This window comes from Lacerta agilis, chromosome 14, assembly GCF_009819535.1.
Source record: "Lacerta agilis isolate rLacAgi1 chromosome 14, rLacAgi1.pri, whole genome shotgun sequence".
In the NCBI taxonomy this organism is placed as follows: Eukaryota; Metazoa; Chordata; class Lepidosauria; order Squamata; family Lacertidae; genus Lacerta; species Lacerta agilis.
This window is the reverse complement of record NC_046325.1, coordinates 3449055-3466749: the sequence shown is the minus strand read 5'-3', so window position 1 is coordinate 3466749 and position 17695 is coordinate 3449055. Positions and strand designations below refer to the sequence as shown.

The 17695-nt window shown below is 47.4% G+C and overlaps 1 protein-coding gene across 1 annotated transcript in view; it reads right to left on the bottom strand.

Moving 5' to 3' along the window:
- Window positions 1-8070: 8070 nt before the first annotated feature.
- The window catches only part of CLDN7 (claudin 7), a 30243-nt gene continuing 20618 nt past the window's right edge, over window positions 8071-17695 (bottom strand). Inside the window, 4 exon segments of the mRNA XM_033169612.1 lie at window positions 8071-8264; window positions 8266-8367; window positions 10765-10847; window positions 14576-14577. Of these exon segments, the coding sequence (XP_033025503.1) occupies window positions 8201-8264; window positions 8266-8367; window positions 10765-10847; window positions 14576-14577 (251 nt within the window). The 3' untranslated portion in view covers window positions 8071-8200.

Below are 17695 nucleotides of genomic sequence, written 5' to 3'. Positions count from 1 at the left end.
CCTCGCGGCGCCCGGGAGAGGGCAGTAGGGCCCCCCCCTTGGTCTGCGGGACGACCCGGAGCCACGCACGGGCGGCAGGTCCGCGAAGCCGAGCGCGCAGCGCCGCCTGCAGCAAGTCCCCGGCAGCTCCGCCCGGCGGGACGACGCCAGCGCGCAGGGAGGTGGAGGAGGAGGAGGAGGAGGCGGGTTGGCTGGGAAGTGGGAAGATTCCCGGGACGAGCCGGCCTTAATCGGGAGGAGCAGGAGGAGTGGAGGGAGGAGGAGCCGGCTAGATACTTGTAAACCGCTTTGAGCGTCTCTGCAGAGTAAGCAGCAGCATATCCGTTTGGTCCGATGCAAAACGAGCAATCGGATCTGGAGCCTGTCTGGATTTATATGATACATAAACTTTATACTGTATGCCGCTTGATTGTTAAAAAAAAAATCTCGGAAAGGTTTGCAAAAAACAAACAAACAAAAGTAGATAAAAACAACCATATACAGAAGTTGTTGGTAAACTTTCTCAAAGGGGGGTCACAGGCCCCTTGGTTCCATAACTTCATCCCCAGTGCCCCCTTACTCTATGAAAAGCATTATTCAGAATGGTGGTTTGCAGGACAAGCTGAGGAAGATAATAGCGCAGGAAAAATTCCAAACAGGAGCAGTAATCGCACATTATTCAAAATCCACTTTAAACCATTTATTTTAATGAATTGAACAGTGGTGATGTTGGTGGTGGTGTCTGTCTTTGGAGACAGCAGAGGAATGTGTCTCTGGGGTGAGGTCAAGCTGTTGGACAGTTGCAGCGCCAGCTGTGGCTGTAGTGAGACCGATAGGGGAGAGACATGTTTTGTTGCAGCTGGGGCCATAGCTGTCAACTTTTCCCTTTTCTTGCGAGGAATCCTATTGGAATAAGGGAATTTCCCTTAAAAAGGGGGAAAGTTGACAGCTATGGCTGGGGCAGTGGAAGGCGTCCGGTTGGGCTGCTACAATGATATCTGGTGATGCAGTCAAACCTCAGTTGTCGAACATAATCTGTTCCAGGAGACCGTTCGACTTCCGAAACATTCGACAACCAAAAACTGAAAGCGGAAGCCTCAATACATAGGGAAACTCAAAACAGAAGCCGTGTAGCACCAGGTTCAGCTTCCGAAAATCATTCAAAAACTGGAGCAGTTACTTCCAGGTTTTTGGTGTTTGGGAGCCGAAATGTTCCAAAACGGAGGCGTTCAGGAACTGAGGTTGGACTGTGCCAGAATTTAATGCCTGATTGTCATTGACACCTCCCACATCTCTCTACTGTCCCCTTGCCTCTTACCATCCCCCCCCCACACCCCAAGTAATCCCACAGCACACTCCAGGGGGTGGTAGTGCCCACTTTGGGAACAACTGGCTTACAGCTTCTCCATGGAGTAAGCAGTATATAAAAGGTAAAGGTAAAGGGACCCCTGACCATTAGGTCCAGTCCGGACGACTCTGGGGTTGCGGCACTCATCTCGCTTTACTGGCCGAGGGTGCCGGCGTACAGCTTCTGGGTCATGTGGCCAGCAGGACTAAGCTGCTTCTGGCGAACCAGAGCAGCGCACGGAAACCGTTTACCTTCCCACCGGAGCAGTACCTATTTATCTACTTGCACTTTTGATGTGCTTTCAAACTGCTAGGTTGGCAGGAGCTGGGACCGAGCAACGGGAGCTCACCCCGTCGCGGGGATTCGAACCACCGACCTTCTGGTCAACAAGCCCTAGGCTCTGTGGTTTAACCCACAGCGCCACCCACATTTTGTTAAATGCAAAGTAAGAAGTACCTCTGGAATCCTCCCGGATGTTTTATTCCAAAAAAGCTCAAAGAAAAAATCTCAAGACGAATAAAACGACAATTTAAAACTTTTAAAATTTAAAATGCCGCTGGTGTTGCTGTTATGTAACACATGCAATTATTTCCCATCTTTATGGTTACAGCCAAGGGACTGCCTCGTGGATCCATGATATCTTCTTTTTGGGTGATTCCTCGTAGCCGGGTAAGATTGTCTTCCATAAACCTGGTTTTAACAATGAGTCCGTACTGTGTGGAGGCCAGTTCTGGATCTACAAGTCCTTCCTCAGTGGGGACATTGAATATGAACAGCTGTGTTACACCCAAGTGGCCATTGGGTGGCGCTGCAGCACTTTTGTTTCTTGCCAGATGGTGCAATTCAGCTTGCAAGTTAAGAGTCTCCACTTGTGCGGGTGTCTAGCGTTCCCTAGGAAAGCAGCCAGCTTCTGGATTACTCCATTGTCCTGGGTAATAATTATTTTAATTTGTTTACTTCCAAGCATTGTTCTACACTTGCTGGGTTTTTTTTGAACCACAGCATGCAATCCTGTCAATTCGGTTTAAAGTTAAGTCTAGTCGAGAACGACTCTGGGGTTGCGGCGCTCATCTCGCTCGATAGGCCGAGGGAGCCGGCGTACAGCTTCTGGGTCACATGGCCAGCATGACTAAGCGCTTCTGGCGAAGGCAGAGCAGCACACGGAAACGCCGTTTACCTTCCCGCCGGAGCGGTACCTATTTATCTACTTGCACTTTGACGTGCTTTCGAACTGCTAGGTTGGCAGGAGCAGGGACCGAGCAACAGGAGCTCACCCCGTCGCGGGGATTCGAACCGCCGACCTTCCGATCGGCAAGTCCAAGTGGCACCGTGGTTTAAACCACAGCGCCACCCGCGTCCCATCAGTTCGGTTTAAAGAACATTTAAAACATTGCTTCTCACAAGGTATGGCAGGAGAGGATCACAACTGCGACAGATAGACTCCAGGACAATCGAAGAAACATTTGAACATTTTAAGGTATACTGTAGCATCAAAATAATAGGTTCTGGATATACAACCAGAAACAGCCTCCACACCTCTCTTAATTTATTGGCTATTTGTCTGCAGTTCTCTCTGCAACATATTGTTGTGAACAAACATGAAAGATCAAAAAAAGAGAACGGGTTATTTGTGTGATGAGGAGATAAAATAAAATATAATAAAATAATAATAATAATAATAATAAATAATAATAATTTATTGTCTATATCCAGCCCATCTGGCTGTTTCCCCAGCCACTCTGGGCGGCTCCCAACCAAACATTAAAAACACAATACAGCATTAAACATTAAAAACTTCCCTAAACAGGGCTGCCTTCAGATGTCTTCTAAAAGACAGATAGTTGTTTATTTCCTTGACATCTGATGGGAGGGCGCCACCACCGAGAAGGCCTTCTGCCCGGTTCCCTGCAACCTCACTTCTCGCAGGGAGGGAACCGCCAGAAGGCCCTCGGAGCTGGACCTCAGTGTCCGGGCAGAACGATGGGGGTGGAGATGTTCCTTCAGGTAAGAGTTTGTCTCAAATTATAGACCAATATAAATTAGATTACCTGGCAAAAGCAAGCTTACACCTTTCATAACAGTTTGTTTAAGAGGCATGTTCATAATTATATTTTGGGAACGATTCATGTTCCTATGCCGCTGCCTTAGTTTTATACTGTCCCACGGTCATATTATAAAGTAGTTGTGTTTTATGTTTTAAATCAAGCACTGTGTTATAAGTCAAGTTGTTTTTCTTCGTATCTCTTATCAATTAAAAAATCTGGTGTGGCATGAGCATTTTTTCTTCTGATAGTGTGGCCCAGAGAAAAAGTTTGAGAACCACTGATTTAAAACAAGGCAAGGAAAATATCCAAATCTATGCAATGGGCCTGTGGCAAAGTAGTATCCCTTCATCTATGGAACATAACACATAGAATCATAGAGTTGGAAGGGTCCCCTAGGGGTCATCTAGTCCAACCCCATGCAATGCAGGAATGTTTTTGCCCAAAGTGGGACTCAAACCCACAACCTGAGATTAAGAGTCTCATGCTCTGTTGACTGAGCTATTCAGATGGTATAGGAAGTGCCTGGCTGCTGGATCAGGCCACAGGGAACCCATCTAGAACATCACAGCAGCCACCAAGCAGATGCCCTCACAAACTTCGCAAGTTCATAACCTTCCCCTTCATTTCCGGTGCCTGGCACTTTCAGGTATACTGCCTCTGCAACTGAGGCTCTCTTTAGGTATTGGGGCAGCCAGAAGGCCTGCCCACCCCCTCCAGGTCTTCGCCTCATCCCCATGTGAGGCCACAAGACTGCTGGGATTTGCGCTTTGATAGTCTCAGAGAGAGATTGGGAACCTTTTCCAGGCCGAGGGCCACATTTACTTTTGGGCAACCTTTCGAGGGCCACGTGGCAGAGGGAAGCAGGGCCGGAGGCGAAAAGGGAGCAGATTCTTGCCTGTGTGCGCCAGGATACGTTCCAGCCATGAAGAAGCCCAAGTTAAAAACCCCTTTGCCCTTTCGCAACACCTGACAAACCTGGCAGATCCACAAAATTAAGACTACTGAAATTTCAGTAAAATTCAATTAGAAATAAGTATGGGAAACATCTATAGATTTTTTGTAGTTTGTGTAACTTTTTGCAAATGACACGACTTTATGGTAGAACTCTTGCCAAAAAATAAATCTGCTGCTAGCAATAGAATTAAAGATACTTGTGGGTTCAGTTTTGAATGTTTCACCAAAATTACAACTGCAGCCATATGTATTTTCACTTAAAGTAAATATTGTTGAGTTCTGTGAGACTTGCTTACATGTTTAGGGCCAGGCTGTTGGGATATGTGTGTTTTCTACAAATAAAAACAATTGCTGTTGTTTAGTTGTTTAGTCTGGGACCCAGGTGGCGCTGTGGGTTAAACCACAGAGTCTAGGGCTTGCCGATCAGAAGGTCGGCGGTTCGAATCCCTGCCACGGGGTGAGCTCCCGTTGCTCGGTCCCAGCTCCTGCCCACCTAGCAGTTCGAAAGCACGTCAAAGTGCAAGTACCGGTAGATAAATAGGGACCGCTCCAGCGGGAAGGTAAACGGCGTTTCCGTGCGCTGCTCTGGTTCTCCAGAAGCGGCTTTGTCATGCTGGCCACATGACCCGGAAGTTGTCTGCGGACAAACGCCGGCCTCCCTATAGAGCGAGATGAGCGCCGCAACCCCAGAGTCGGACACGACTGGACCTGGTGCTCAGGGGTCCATTTACCTTTACCTTTACCTAGTTGTTTAGTCGTGTCCAACTCTTCATGACCCCATGGACCAGAGCACACCAGGCACTCCTGTCTTCCACTGCCTCCCGCAGTTTGGTCAGACTCATGTTGGTAGCTTCGAGAACACTGTCCCACCATCTCGTCCTCTGTCGTCCCCTTCTCCTTGTGCTCTCCATCTTTCCCAAGTTCACCAGGGTCTTTTCCAGGGAGTCTTCTCTTCTCATGAGGTGGCCAAAGTCTTGGAGCCTCAGCTTCAGGATCTGTCCTTCCAGTGAGTACTCAGGGCTGATATCCTTCAGAATGGATCGGTTTGGCCTTTTTGCAGTCCATGGGACTCTTGTCAAGAGTCTCCTCAGCACCTTAATTCAAAAGCATCAATTCTCTGGCAATCAGCCTTCTTTATGGTCCAGCTCTAACTTCCATACATCACTACTGGGAAAGCCATAGCTTTAACTATACAGACCTTTGTCGGCAAGGTGATGTCTCTGCTTTTTAAGATGCTGTCTAGGTTTGCCATTGCTTTTCTCCCAAGAAGCAGGCGTCTTTTAATTTCGTGACTGCTGTCACCATCTGCAGTGATCATGGAACCCAAGAAAGTAAAATCTCTCTGCTGCCTCCATTTCTTCCCCTTCTGTTTGCCAGGAGGTGATGGGACCAGTGGCCATACTTGTCATAAAAAATTTTTAATATGCATAAAATGTAGTGTTTGTATGCATTTGCATTTGAAACATTTTACAAACAGAAGTTTTCATTAGGCAGACAGAAGGTTTGACTGCAGCAAAGACACAGAATCCTAGAGTTGGAAGAGACCCCAAGGGCCATCCAGTCCAACCCCCTGCCAAGCAGGAAACACCATCAAAGCATTCCTGACAGACGGCTGTCAAGCCTCCGCTTCAAGACCTCCAAAGAAGGAGACTCCACCACACTCCTTGGCAGCAAATTCCACTGTCCAACAGCTCTTACTGTCAGGAAGTTCTTCCTAATGTTTAGGTGGAATCTTCTTTCTTGTAGTTTGAATCCATTGCTCTGTGTCCGCTTCTCTGGAGCACCAGAAAACAACCTTTCTCTCTCCTCTATATGAGATCCTTTGATATATTTGAACATGGCATCACCCCTTAACCTTCTCTTCTCTAGGCTAAACATACCCAGCTCCCTAAGCCGTTCCACCTTTGATCATTCTGGGCTCATCCCCAAAGCCCAAGCAGCCATCTCACCCAGTGGAGATGAAACCTGGCGACTCAGTTCAGTGTTGCTGAACAAGCAAGTTGTTTAGGTTCATTCTCTGGGACCAGACGCAAGGATAGTTCTTGGACATTATTAAGGGACTTACAAGAAGAATAGACCACATTTCCGGTTGGTTTAAGAGCAATGAGCTGCTTTGTATTTTGCAACATTTATTTTGTAACTTGTTTAAGACTGTTTGAATACGAGAATGGTTGTGCAATATCATGTCTCTTTGGCTATACCGAATACAAAAATTAGGAGGAATTCATGCTAAAAGGCCGGTGAATTTTCATGAGGACTGGCACCCAAAACACGAGTCAAACGGAGGCCCGCTTTTGTCCAAAACATTCTTGTTTATTATGTACAAAAAATATCAATTCCCAGCAACACAAAGACAATTAACAATAAAAAATATGCACACGCACGCACACAACCTTAAGGAGTCGTAGTGCTTTAAATAAGGCCACATTTTAAAATCTGGGAATACCTCCTTTCCTGAAGACCGGCAATATTTTCCCTCCCCTTTTCCCATGCAATTAAAAAGCAAGTATTTAAAATCTATTAAAGCGAGCAAATATCTCAAAGTATAGAAAAGTTTTCGACACACAATTTCGGGGGCGCTTACTGGGAAGTTTTTAGCGGTGGGGGTAAAGTGAAGGGTTGAAATTAACAGGCCCCAAATTAGAATGCCCATTAATATCGGCAATAGGAAATAGGCAAACAGGTTTTTTCCAAAGGGCTCTGAATTGAAGGAGAGTATCCTATCTTTGTAGGTTGGCGTCAAATGTTTTCACCAGAACCCTAGCAAATTTACGGGGTGGTTTGTGTTTGTGTGTGTGTATGTGTGATCGCGGTTATTTGCGCACAAAAAGACTCACCAGTGATTTTCGGAGCAAAGCGAACCTTCACACTTGCCTCCAATGCCGCAGGAAGCAATTAGGGTCTAATCCTGCCACCCTCAATCCCTCAACGCTTCTCACCATGCAGAACAGCCTTCCTAATATAAACCGTTTCTGCTCCCCCCAAAGTGAATGCTCTATATATTTACACACAGTTACAGATATCACTCAGGACTCTCCATTCATTCTCCCCCCCCCAAAAAAAAATATAAATGCTTGGACAACAGATAGATGTAAACACCCCAAGGAGAAACAAGCCATTTTAAAGCTCAATTTGCTGGTGTTAAACGACCCAATACAGAAGCACAGTTAAGTGCTGAATTCCCCAGTCTTCCCAGTTCAGGAGTTGCTTTCAAACAAACTTAAGGGAACCTGGTCCTGTGTTTTAGGTCTGTCGCAACTGTTTGTGTGTGTTGGTGTGTGTGTCCCTGAGTAATCTTTTTTAAAAATTGTATTAATTTGGGAGTCTGCAGGGGTGGTAAGGTGGAGAAGAGAGTTCAATTAACAAATTATCTGTGTGTCTCCCCCCCCCCCCACCGCCGATCCAATAAGTCGGCGTGGAAGTGTTGTTGGGTGTGTTTACATCAGGCATAGGCAAACTCCAGATGTTTTGGGACTACAACTCCCATCATCCCTAGCTAACAGGACCAGTGGTCATGGATGATGGGAGTTGTAGTCCCAAAAAACACCTGGAGGGCCAAGTTTGGGGGCTGCCTGGTTTACACCATCTTAAGTTAATCACTTATGATCATTCCTATCCGTTAGCAAAAGAATTAACACAGGGAAATCGCAAGCTAAAAAATATTTAGTATAAAAAAAGAAAGCTGGTGTGAAATCAGGAAACATTTAAAAACGCCTCTCTCGGATGGGGGGGGGGGGAAAGGAGTTGGTGAGGTCGTCCCGAAGAGTTCAGGGTGGTCCTTCCCTCCCACGCCTCTGGGTTAGGGGCATGGGGGGGGCAGTCCAGTGGTATTCTAGGCGTGGGGAAAGCGTGAAGGAACTGTCAATCAGGAGCGCTAGACATATTCTTTGGAGCTTGGAGGTTTGGAGATGGGTTTCCCCTGAGGGTACTGGCGCCCTCTGTAGGCGGCCCCCCGGGCAGGAGCAGGAGAGGAGACCGCCCCCCAGCAGCAGCAAGGCAGAGCCGGCCCAGCCAATGAAAATGGCGTATCCGAATTCGTACCTGCAAGGTGGAGAAAGGTGAATCATGAAGATGCTCCAGTTGATGCACGCATTTCTAAAGCTCTAGTTACAGGTAGGTAGCTGTGTTGGTCTGCCATAGTCGAAACAAAATAAAAAAAAAATCCTTCCAGTAGCACCTTAGAGACCAACTAAGTTTGTTCTTGGTATGAGCTTTCGTGTGCATGCACACTGAAAGAAAGTATCTGAGTAAGTGTGCATGCACACGAAAGCTCATACCAAGAACAAACTCAGTTGGTCGCTAAGGTGCTACTGGAAAGAATTTTCTATTTTGTTTCGCAAGACGAAGTTTCCTATGGCCGTGACTCGCAAAACGAAAACGTTTTGCGGTGTTTCTCCCCCCGTCAAACCGCGATTCCCCCAACCGTGCTTCGCAAGACGAAATTTCCGCTATACGACAACACTCGCGGAACGAATTAATTTCGTCTTGCGAGGCACCACTGTATAGTGGTTCCTTGGTTCACACAAACACCTTGGTACTCAAACAACTTGGAACCCAAACGCTGCAAACCCGGAAGTAAGTGTTCCGGTATGCGAACGTTTTCCGGAAGCCGAATGTGCTCCGTTTTGAGTGCTACCACACTGAGGTCTGTCTGTTTTGCTATTTATTTTTGCATTTTGTTTTTCGGCTTTTTTTTTTTGTTTTTTCTTGCGACTGTGCGCAACCCAGTTCGGCTACCGATTGATTGAGCAGCACATCTTGTTTGTTGCTTTCATTTTATGGATCAGTGTGGATCTCGTTAGATAGTAAAATCCATGTTAAACTGCGGTTTTAGGGGTCGTTATTAGAAGTCTGGAACGGATTGATCCATTTTGCATTACTTTCTATAGGAAAGCGTGCCTTGGTTTTGGAACGGACTTCCGGAACGGATTAAATTTGAGAACCAAGGTACCACTGTAGGACCAAAAGACAAGCCTTGCAGGGGTCACGCCAGTGGCTCCATCTAGACCCGCACCCTGTTCTCACGGAGGCCAAGCAGATGCCCAAAAGGGGAACCAGGATCTGAGCATAAGAGCCCTCTCTCCCCCTCCTGTGGCTCCCAGAAGCATTGACTGCCCCCAGAGCGCAGCTATCCCGGAAACCCAGCCAGATGGGCGGGGTAGAATAAATTATTATTATTATTATTATTATTATTAGCCACCGATAGAACCTCTCCTCCTCCACGAATTTGCCCAACCCTCATTTAAAACCATCCAAGTTGGTGGCCGCCGTCGCCGCCTACTGTGGCAGGGAGTTCCACAGCTTAACTCGGAGCGAAGGAGGGCTTTCTTTCATCGGCACCGAAGATTCCCACATTCAGCTTCATTCGTTACCCCTACAAGTTCCAGCGTTACGGGGGAGGGTTGGGGGAGCTTCTCCCTGCAACACTTTCTTCCAGCAACATCTGGATCTGGCCAACGTCCCATCAGCCTGGATAGCTTAGCTGGTTAGAGCACAGAGCTGACAATGCCAGTTCTACGATTCTACTAGAAACCACTGGGGGTGGGATTGCTTTTTGTGCCTGAATCCTGCTTGCCTGTTTTCCACTGGGGCATCTGGTTGGCCACAGTGAGAAAAGGATGCTGGACCAGGGTGGATAAAAATTAAAAAATTAAAAAAACAACCCGTTTTGTTTTTTTTAATTTAAATCGGATTTTTAAAATAAAATGCTTTTGGAGGGAAAAAACCTTTCTAAAGAGACTTTTCTATTTAAGTCACATTATAGTCCAAAGGCTATTCATCAGGGAATAAGGATTTGTTGGAAGTTTTTTCATGTGTGCTAAAACTCAGTCTAAGTTTCTTTTTGGGGGGTGGGGGGGGGTGGAATCGTTTAACCACATCGGTTAACAAACACGGATACATATGCGACAATGCTATTGTTTCAGTAAAATAAAAACTGATTAAATTGCCATTAAGGAAATGATCCGTTTCTCTCCTTCCGATAAAGTACAGCAGAAAAGTTGTCCAAATATAAACAATAACTTTCAAAATCATCTATGTATTTCTGATAGCATAACCAAATCGGTAATTACAGACATAACTGTAAAAGCTACTCGTGAGAATTCATTATTCCAAAAATGAAACCTCCACCTGGTTGTAAATACTAAGAGGATGCCAGCAAGGCTGAACCTTTGTGTAAAAATAAATGATTTAAATCAAGTCTTACTGACTAGTGATCTAAATTGTGATTTAAATAGATTTGATTTAATTCAAACCCACCCTGTGCTGGACTATTTAGCACAGGGATGGGGGGTGGGCTGGGTTTCAATGAGGCGAAGAAATCGGAGAAGCCCAGATCTTGTGGGGTTTGGGGGCCTACAAGCACCGGATGAGGCAGCCCTTGCGTTCATTCCTCTCTCTCTCTCCCCCACCCCACCCTGCTTCAACCAGAAAACTCACTTTGCATTTGTCGCCACCATAGTGCTGTAGAAATCCGTCACAGTCTGGTGGCCGATCCACGAGCAAGCAACGAGTGCACAGCCCTGGGGGAAAGAGGGAGAAGGAAGGGCGGGGGGGGGGGAAGAGAAAAAAAATAGTTTATATAACAGCTTCTTTCTCCTCCGTGGTGTTCAAGGAACAGCCTGGAAAACTCACAGTCCCATGCTCAACTTCGACATGCTACTTAATAAATAATAATAATATAATATAATAATAATATAATAATAATAATAATAATAATAATAATAATTTATTTATACCCCACGCATCTGGCTGGGTTTCCTCAGCCACTCTGGGCAGCTTCCAACAGAATGTTAAAATACAACAATCTATTAAACATTAAAAGCTTCCCTAAACAGGGCTGCCTTCAGGTGTCTTCTAAAAGTCAGGTAGTTGTTTTTCTCTTTGACATCTGGTGGGAGGGCGCTAAAAAGGAAGCCGTTTCAGTTCGAAACCCGTCATCTGTTATGGATGCTTTAAGTAGAGATTCCTGCATCGCGGGGGGGGGGGGGTTGGACTAGATGACCCTCGGGTCCCTTCCCACTCTACAATTCTACGATCCCTTTGCTAGTTCAATTCATAAAGAACATGAGAAGAGACTTGCTAGATCAGGCCACTTGCCCATCTAGTCCGCATCCTGTTCTCACAGTGGCCAACCAGATGACTATTATGGAAAACCCACAAGCAGGATTCGAACGCAAGAGCCCTCTCCCCTCCTGCGGTTTCCAGAAACCAGCATCACTTTCCTCTGACTGTGCAGGTAGGGCACATCCTGGCTAGTTGCCATCGATCACCCTTTCCTCCTCCATGAATTTGCCCAATCCTCTTTTAAATCCATCCAAGTTGGGGGCTGTCCCTGCCTCCTGTGGCAGGGAGTTCCACGGTTTAATTACGACTTTATAGACTCTTTGAGCCCTTTAGGCTCAAAGATCGTAATTGTTTGCGGGGGGGGGGGGCTCAGGTGTGTGTATGTCTTCTTATGCCCCATTCATATCACTCAGTTGTTGTGTTCAGTCATTTAGTTGTGTCCGACTCTTTGTGACCCCACGGATAAGAGCACACCAGGCACTCCTGTCTTCCACTGCCTCCCGCAGTTTGGCCAAACTCATGCCAGTCGCTTCGAGAACACTGTCCAACCACCTCATCCTCGTCGTCCCCTTCTCCTTGTGCCCTCCATCTTTCCCAACATCAGGGTCTTTTCTAGGGAGTCTTCTCTTCTCCGAGGTGGCCAAAGTCTTGGAGCCTCAGCTTCAGGATCTGTCCTTCCAGTGAGCACTCAGGGCTGATTTCTTTAAGAATGGATAAGTTTGATCTTTTTGCAGTCCATGGGACTCTCAAGAGTCTCCTCCAGCACCATAATTCAAAAGCATCATTCTTCGGCGATCAGCCTTCTTTATGGTCCAGCTCTCACTTCCATACATCACTACTGGGAAAACTATACGGACCTTTGTTGGCAAGGTGGTGTCTCTGCTTTTTAAGATGCTGTCTGGGTTTGTCACCACACAGTAGAAGCCAATAAGTGTGCATGCACACGAAAGCTCATACCAAGAACAAACTTAGTTGGTCTCTAAGGTGCTACTGGAAGGATTTTTTAATTTTTTATTTTGTTTCCACTTTAAACAGTCGTGGCTTCCCCCAAAAGAATCCAGGGATGTTAAGGGTGCTGAGATTTGCCTTGTAGAGCTACAGTTCCCAGAGTCTGGCCACTTTGGGAACTGTTCTAGTCTGCCTTGGCCAGACTCCATGTGGAGTCCTGTGTCCAGTTCTGGACTCCCCATTTTAAGGAGGAGGTTGACAAGCTGGAACATGTGCAGAGAGGGCAACCAACATGATCAAGGGTCTGGAAACCAAGCCTTATAAGGAACGGTGAAGGGAGTTGGGCAAGAGATAAGATAGCCATCTTCAAATATCTGAAGGTTGCTTCCTGTTGCTCCAGGGGGTAGGAACGGGCGGCGCCATGGTCTAAACCACAGAGCCTCTTGGGCTTGTCGATCGGAGGTCGGCGGTTCGAATCCCTGCGACGGGCGAGCTCCCGCTGCTCTGTCCCAGCTCCTGCCAACCTAGCAGCTCAAAAGCACGCCAGTGCGATAAATAGGAAGGTAAACGGTGTTTCCCAGCGCTCTGGTTTCCGTCACGGGGTCCCATTGCACCAGAAGCGGTTTAGTCATGTTGGCCGCATGACTCAGAAAGCTGTGCAGACAGACGCCAGCTCCCTCAGCCTGAAAGCAAGACGAGCGCCGCAACCCCATAGTCGCCTTTGACTGGACTTAACCATCCAGGAGTCCTTTGAGATTCCTTAGCTGTGATCCCTGCATTGCATGGACTTGGACTAAATAGTAATAATTGTTGCTGTTGTTGTTATTTATTTGTACCCCACCCATCCAGCTGGGTTTCCCCAGCTGCTCTGGGCAGCTCCCAACAATATTAAAAAAATGATAAAACATCAAGCTTCCCTAAACAGAGCTGCCTTCAGATTCTTCTAAAAGTGAAGATATTATTTATTTCCTTGACATCTGATGGGAGGGCGCCACCACCGAGAAGGCCCTCTGCCTAGTTGCCTGTCACCTCACGTCTCACAGGGAGGGAACCGCCAGAAGGCCCTCGGAGCTGGACCTCCGTGTCGGGCTGGATGATGGGGGTGGAGACGCTCCTTCAGGTATACTGGGCCTTTGAGGCCGTTTAGGGCTTTCAAGGTCAGCACCAACACTTTGAATTGTGCTCAGAAACGTACTGGGAGCCAATGTAGGTTTTTCAGGACCGGTGTTACGTGGTGTCGGAGGCCGCTCCCAGTCCCCAGTCTAGCTGCCGCATTCTGGATTAATTGCAGTTTCCAGGTCACTTTCAAAGGTAGCCCCACGTAGAGCGCAGGGCAGTAGCCCAAGCGGGAGATAACAGAGCATGCACCACTCTGGCCAGACAAGGCTTCTTCCCATTGCGCAATTCTACGAAAAAGATCACCAGCGACTAGGCCAGCTAAACCTAACACCCCTTTCAGCATTTTCCGTCAGCTGCCTAATCCTGAACAGCTCTTCCTAGAAAGGACCGTAGCCTCTTCTGAACAGGTTCATTCCTATCAGAAATTAGAAATCAGCCGGGCTCCAGGTGTGTTTTGCGACCGGCGTGGCTCCAATTGCAACCGCATGGAGATCTCTGGGCGCCAGGTTGGGACAGACATCTTGGCCTGGCTGGCCCCTCCAGCTTTCTTAAGCAGTTGAGCTGTTCTTTTATTTACTCATTTTGTTTATATCCCACCTTTTTCTCCAAGGAGCACATGGTTCACACACACACACACACTCAGTTAATCCCCACAACAACCCTGCGAGGTAGGTGAAGAGGCTGTACGACTCCAAGGTCACCCAGTGGAGATTTGGACCCTGATCTCTCACTACTACACCCCACTGCCTTCCTAGAGTCCTTCTGCTATGGGAAAGCTGTATCAATTAACTAGGTAAATAAACACATTTGCAGAAAGCAAAATACCGCTTAGAGAAAAATATGAAACATTTCCTCTGAAGCTTGCATCTGTTTTATTCCAGGTGGTTTTATTTGATGTTTTAATGTGTTGAAAACCACCTTGAGATGATTTCTTAAAATATAAAGCGGTGTAAGAATGAAATTAATAGTTATAATGATACATTTCATTTTAGAGAGGGGAAAGGTGTCTAGACATTCCACTGTGGTGCCCCTGGCGCAGGTTCAAGGTGCCATTGGGCGATTAGCTTATATATCTGAGTTTCTAACACTGATTCCTATCGCACCGCTTGCTGCAGACTCCTCTGGGATGGGCACGGTATTCTCCCCTGTATGACAACATCGCTACTTCTGCAAAGCCAAAACAAACAGCCTCTCCCCATTCCACAGATCCAATTTGCAGCCTCCCTTCAATAGATGCTTTCCCTGAGGGAACGGCAAGAGCGCTTGCAGAGCTCAACCCTCCTTTTCACCAGGCCAACTGATGCTTTCCCTGAAGCTACCTGAAGCTACCTTGGAAGGTGGGATGCGGGTGGCACTGTGGGTTAAACCACAGAGCCTAGGGCTTGCCGATCAGAAGGTCGGCGGTTCGAATCCCTGCGACGGGGTGAGCTCCCGTTGCTCGGTCCCAGCTCCTGCAAACCTAGCAGTTCAAAAGCACGTCAAAGTGCAAGTAGATAAATAGGTACCTCTCCGGCGGGAAGGTAAACGGCGTTTCCGTGCGCTGCTCTGGTTCGCCAGGAGCGGCTTAGTCATGCTGGCCACATGAGCCGGAAGCTGTACTCCGGCTCCCTCAGCCAGTAACGCAAGATGAGCGCCGCAACCCCAGAGTCGGACATGACTGGACCTAATGGTCAGGGGTCCCTTTACCTTTACCTATGTATTGACTGACAAGATTTATGTGCTGCTTGGTTGTCGTGAAACGGTCAGGGGTCCCTTTACCTTGGAAGTGACCTGAAAACTACCACTAATCCAGAATGCAGCGGCTAGATTGGAGACTGGGAGCGGCCGCCGAGACCACATAACACCGGTCTTGAAAGACCTACATTGGCTCCCAGTACGTTTCCGAGCACAATTCAAAGTGTTGGTGCTGACCTTGAAAGCCCTAAACGGCCTCAAAGGCCCAGTATACCTGAAGGAGCATCTCCACCCCCATCGCTCGGCCCGGACACTGAGGTCCAGCTCCGAGGGCCTTCTGGCGGTACCCTCACTGCGAGGAGCGAGTTGCAGAAAACCAGGCAGAGGGCCTTCTCGGTGGTGGCACCCGCCCTGTGGAACTCCCTCCCACCAGAAGTCAAGGAAATAAACAACTACCTGACTTTTAGAACACATCTGAAGGCAGCCCTGTTTAGGGAAGTTTTTAATGTTTTATCGTGTTTTTAATATTCTGTTGGAAGCCATCTAGAGTGGCTGGAGAAGCCTAGCCAGATGGGCGGAGTATTATTATTATTATTATTAATAATAATAATAATAATATAACAACAGCAGCAGCAGCAGCAGCAGCAGCTTTGGGGTCAATTCCCTGATGGTACCTCCAAGCAGGCAACGAGTATGAAACCCTGTAGAGCTGCCGCCACTCGGCATGGACATGACTGAGCAGGATGGGACAAGTGAAGAATATCTGATTATCAACCAGATTAAGTTGCTGAGGCAGTGCAGCATCGTGTTTAGACGCAGTCATGGCCAAATTCGGCCCTTCAGCTGTTTTGGGACTACAACTCCCATCATCCCTAGCTAGCAGGACCAGTGGTCAGGGATGATGGGAATTGTAGTCCCAAAACATCTGGAGGGCCAGGTTTGGGGGTAGCCTGCCCTAGAGACAGTATCTCGTATAGCCCCAGAACTCGTGGACATGGCATGAAGACGGACGCTGGAAAATTCAGGACAGATAAAAAAGTCCTTCACGCAGCGCAGGGTTAAACTATGGAACTCCCTGCCACAGGAGGCAGTGACAGCCACCAACCTGGATGGATTTAAAAGAGGACTGATAAAACTAATAAAAGAATTAATCAATTAAAACCACAAAGCTGGTGTGGAGCTCAGGTCATGGCTTCCTCTGCCGACGCCATCTTCCCAGCCAAACTGAAGGTAGTTAGATCTCTGGCCTGCTATTCGAGTGACCTGATAAACCCTACGCTAAGAAGGGCCCGATGATTTCATCCCATCCCCACAGCATTATTACAGGGTGTTATTTTCCATTATTCCTCTGGCTCTTCGACTCTGCCCACGCAACAAGGGAAAGATAGAGGGCCTTATTCATTTTTTTTCTTCTACTGCCCAATATATGTCTCAGGCTTTCCCTTTTAATCCCACCGATCGCCGCCCGGGACGATGACCGCATGAAATACTTACTGGTGGATGCCAAACCACTGAGATAACGTGGGGTGGCCATCTACATATTACAGGCCCTGAAACTCAGGGCCACCTTTTTTGGCTAACTTTTTTGGCTAACTTACCTCAGCCCTTTTTTGGCTAACTTACCTCAGCCCTAGTCCTACGTAACTTTTTTGGCTAACTTACCTCAGCCCTTTTTTGGCTAACTTACCTCAGCCCTTTTTTGGCTAACTTACCTCAGCCCTTTTTTGGCTAACTTACCTCAGCCCTAGTCCTACGTAACTTTTTGGCTAACTTACCTCAGCCCTTTTTTGGCTAACTTACCTCAGCCCTAGTCCTACGTAACTTTTTGGCTAACTTACCTCAGCCCTTTTTGGCTAACTTACCTCAGCCCTAGTCCTACGTAACTTTTTTGGCTAACTTACCTCAGCCCTAGTCCTACGTAACTTTTTTGGCTAACTTACCTCAGCCCTTTTTTGGCTAACTTACCTCAGCCCTAGTCCTACGTAACTTTTTGGCTAACTTACCTCAGCCCTAGTCCTACGTAACTCCCTGACGTAGACACAGTCGCATTGCCCTGTTACTGCTCTTTACCTCACCTGTACCACTCAGCATGATTTTACACTCAATGTTCTAGCTGCATTCGCAGGTATTCTATGTATAATCGCGACAGGTCGCTTGCCTGGTCTCTCGCAATGTGCTCTGGCCATATGGCTAATGCAGCGGTGGCGAACCTATGGCACGCAGAGCCCTCACTGCTGGCACGTGCGCCATTGGTTCACCTGTGCTGTTGTTTCCCCCTCCCCATTTGTTCTCCCACTCCCCCCCCCCACGCTACAGGTTGCGTCTGCTGTTGAAACCCAGAATCTTTTTTTTTTTCTTCTGCTGGCCGCCAGAGATTGTGTTATGCGATTGGTCTGTTTTTCAATTTTCTGCGTCAGTGGCTGTTTCTGATTGGGCATAGCAGCGTTCTTTTTTAACCTTTATTGTGCTGGGGGGGGGGGGTTGGGGCGCTTTGGCAGACGATATCAGTGCTGCGTGTTATTTCCAGTGAAGGTATTATTTGTCATTTATTTCTGTTCTCTCT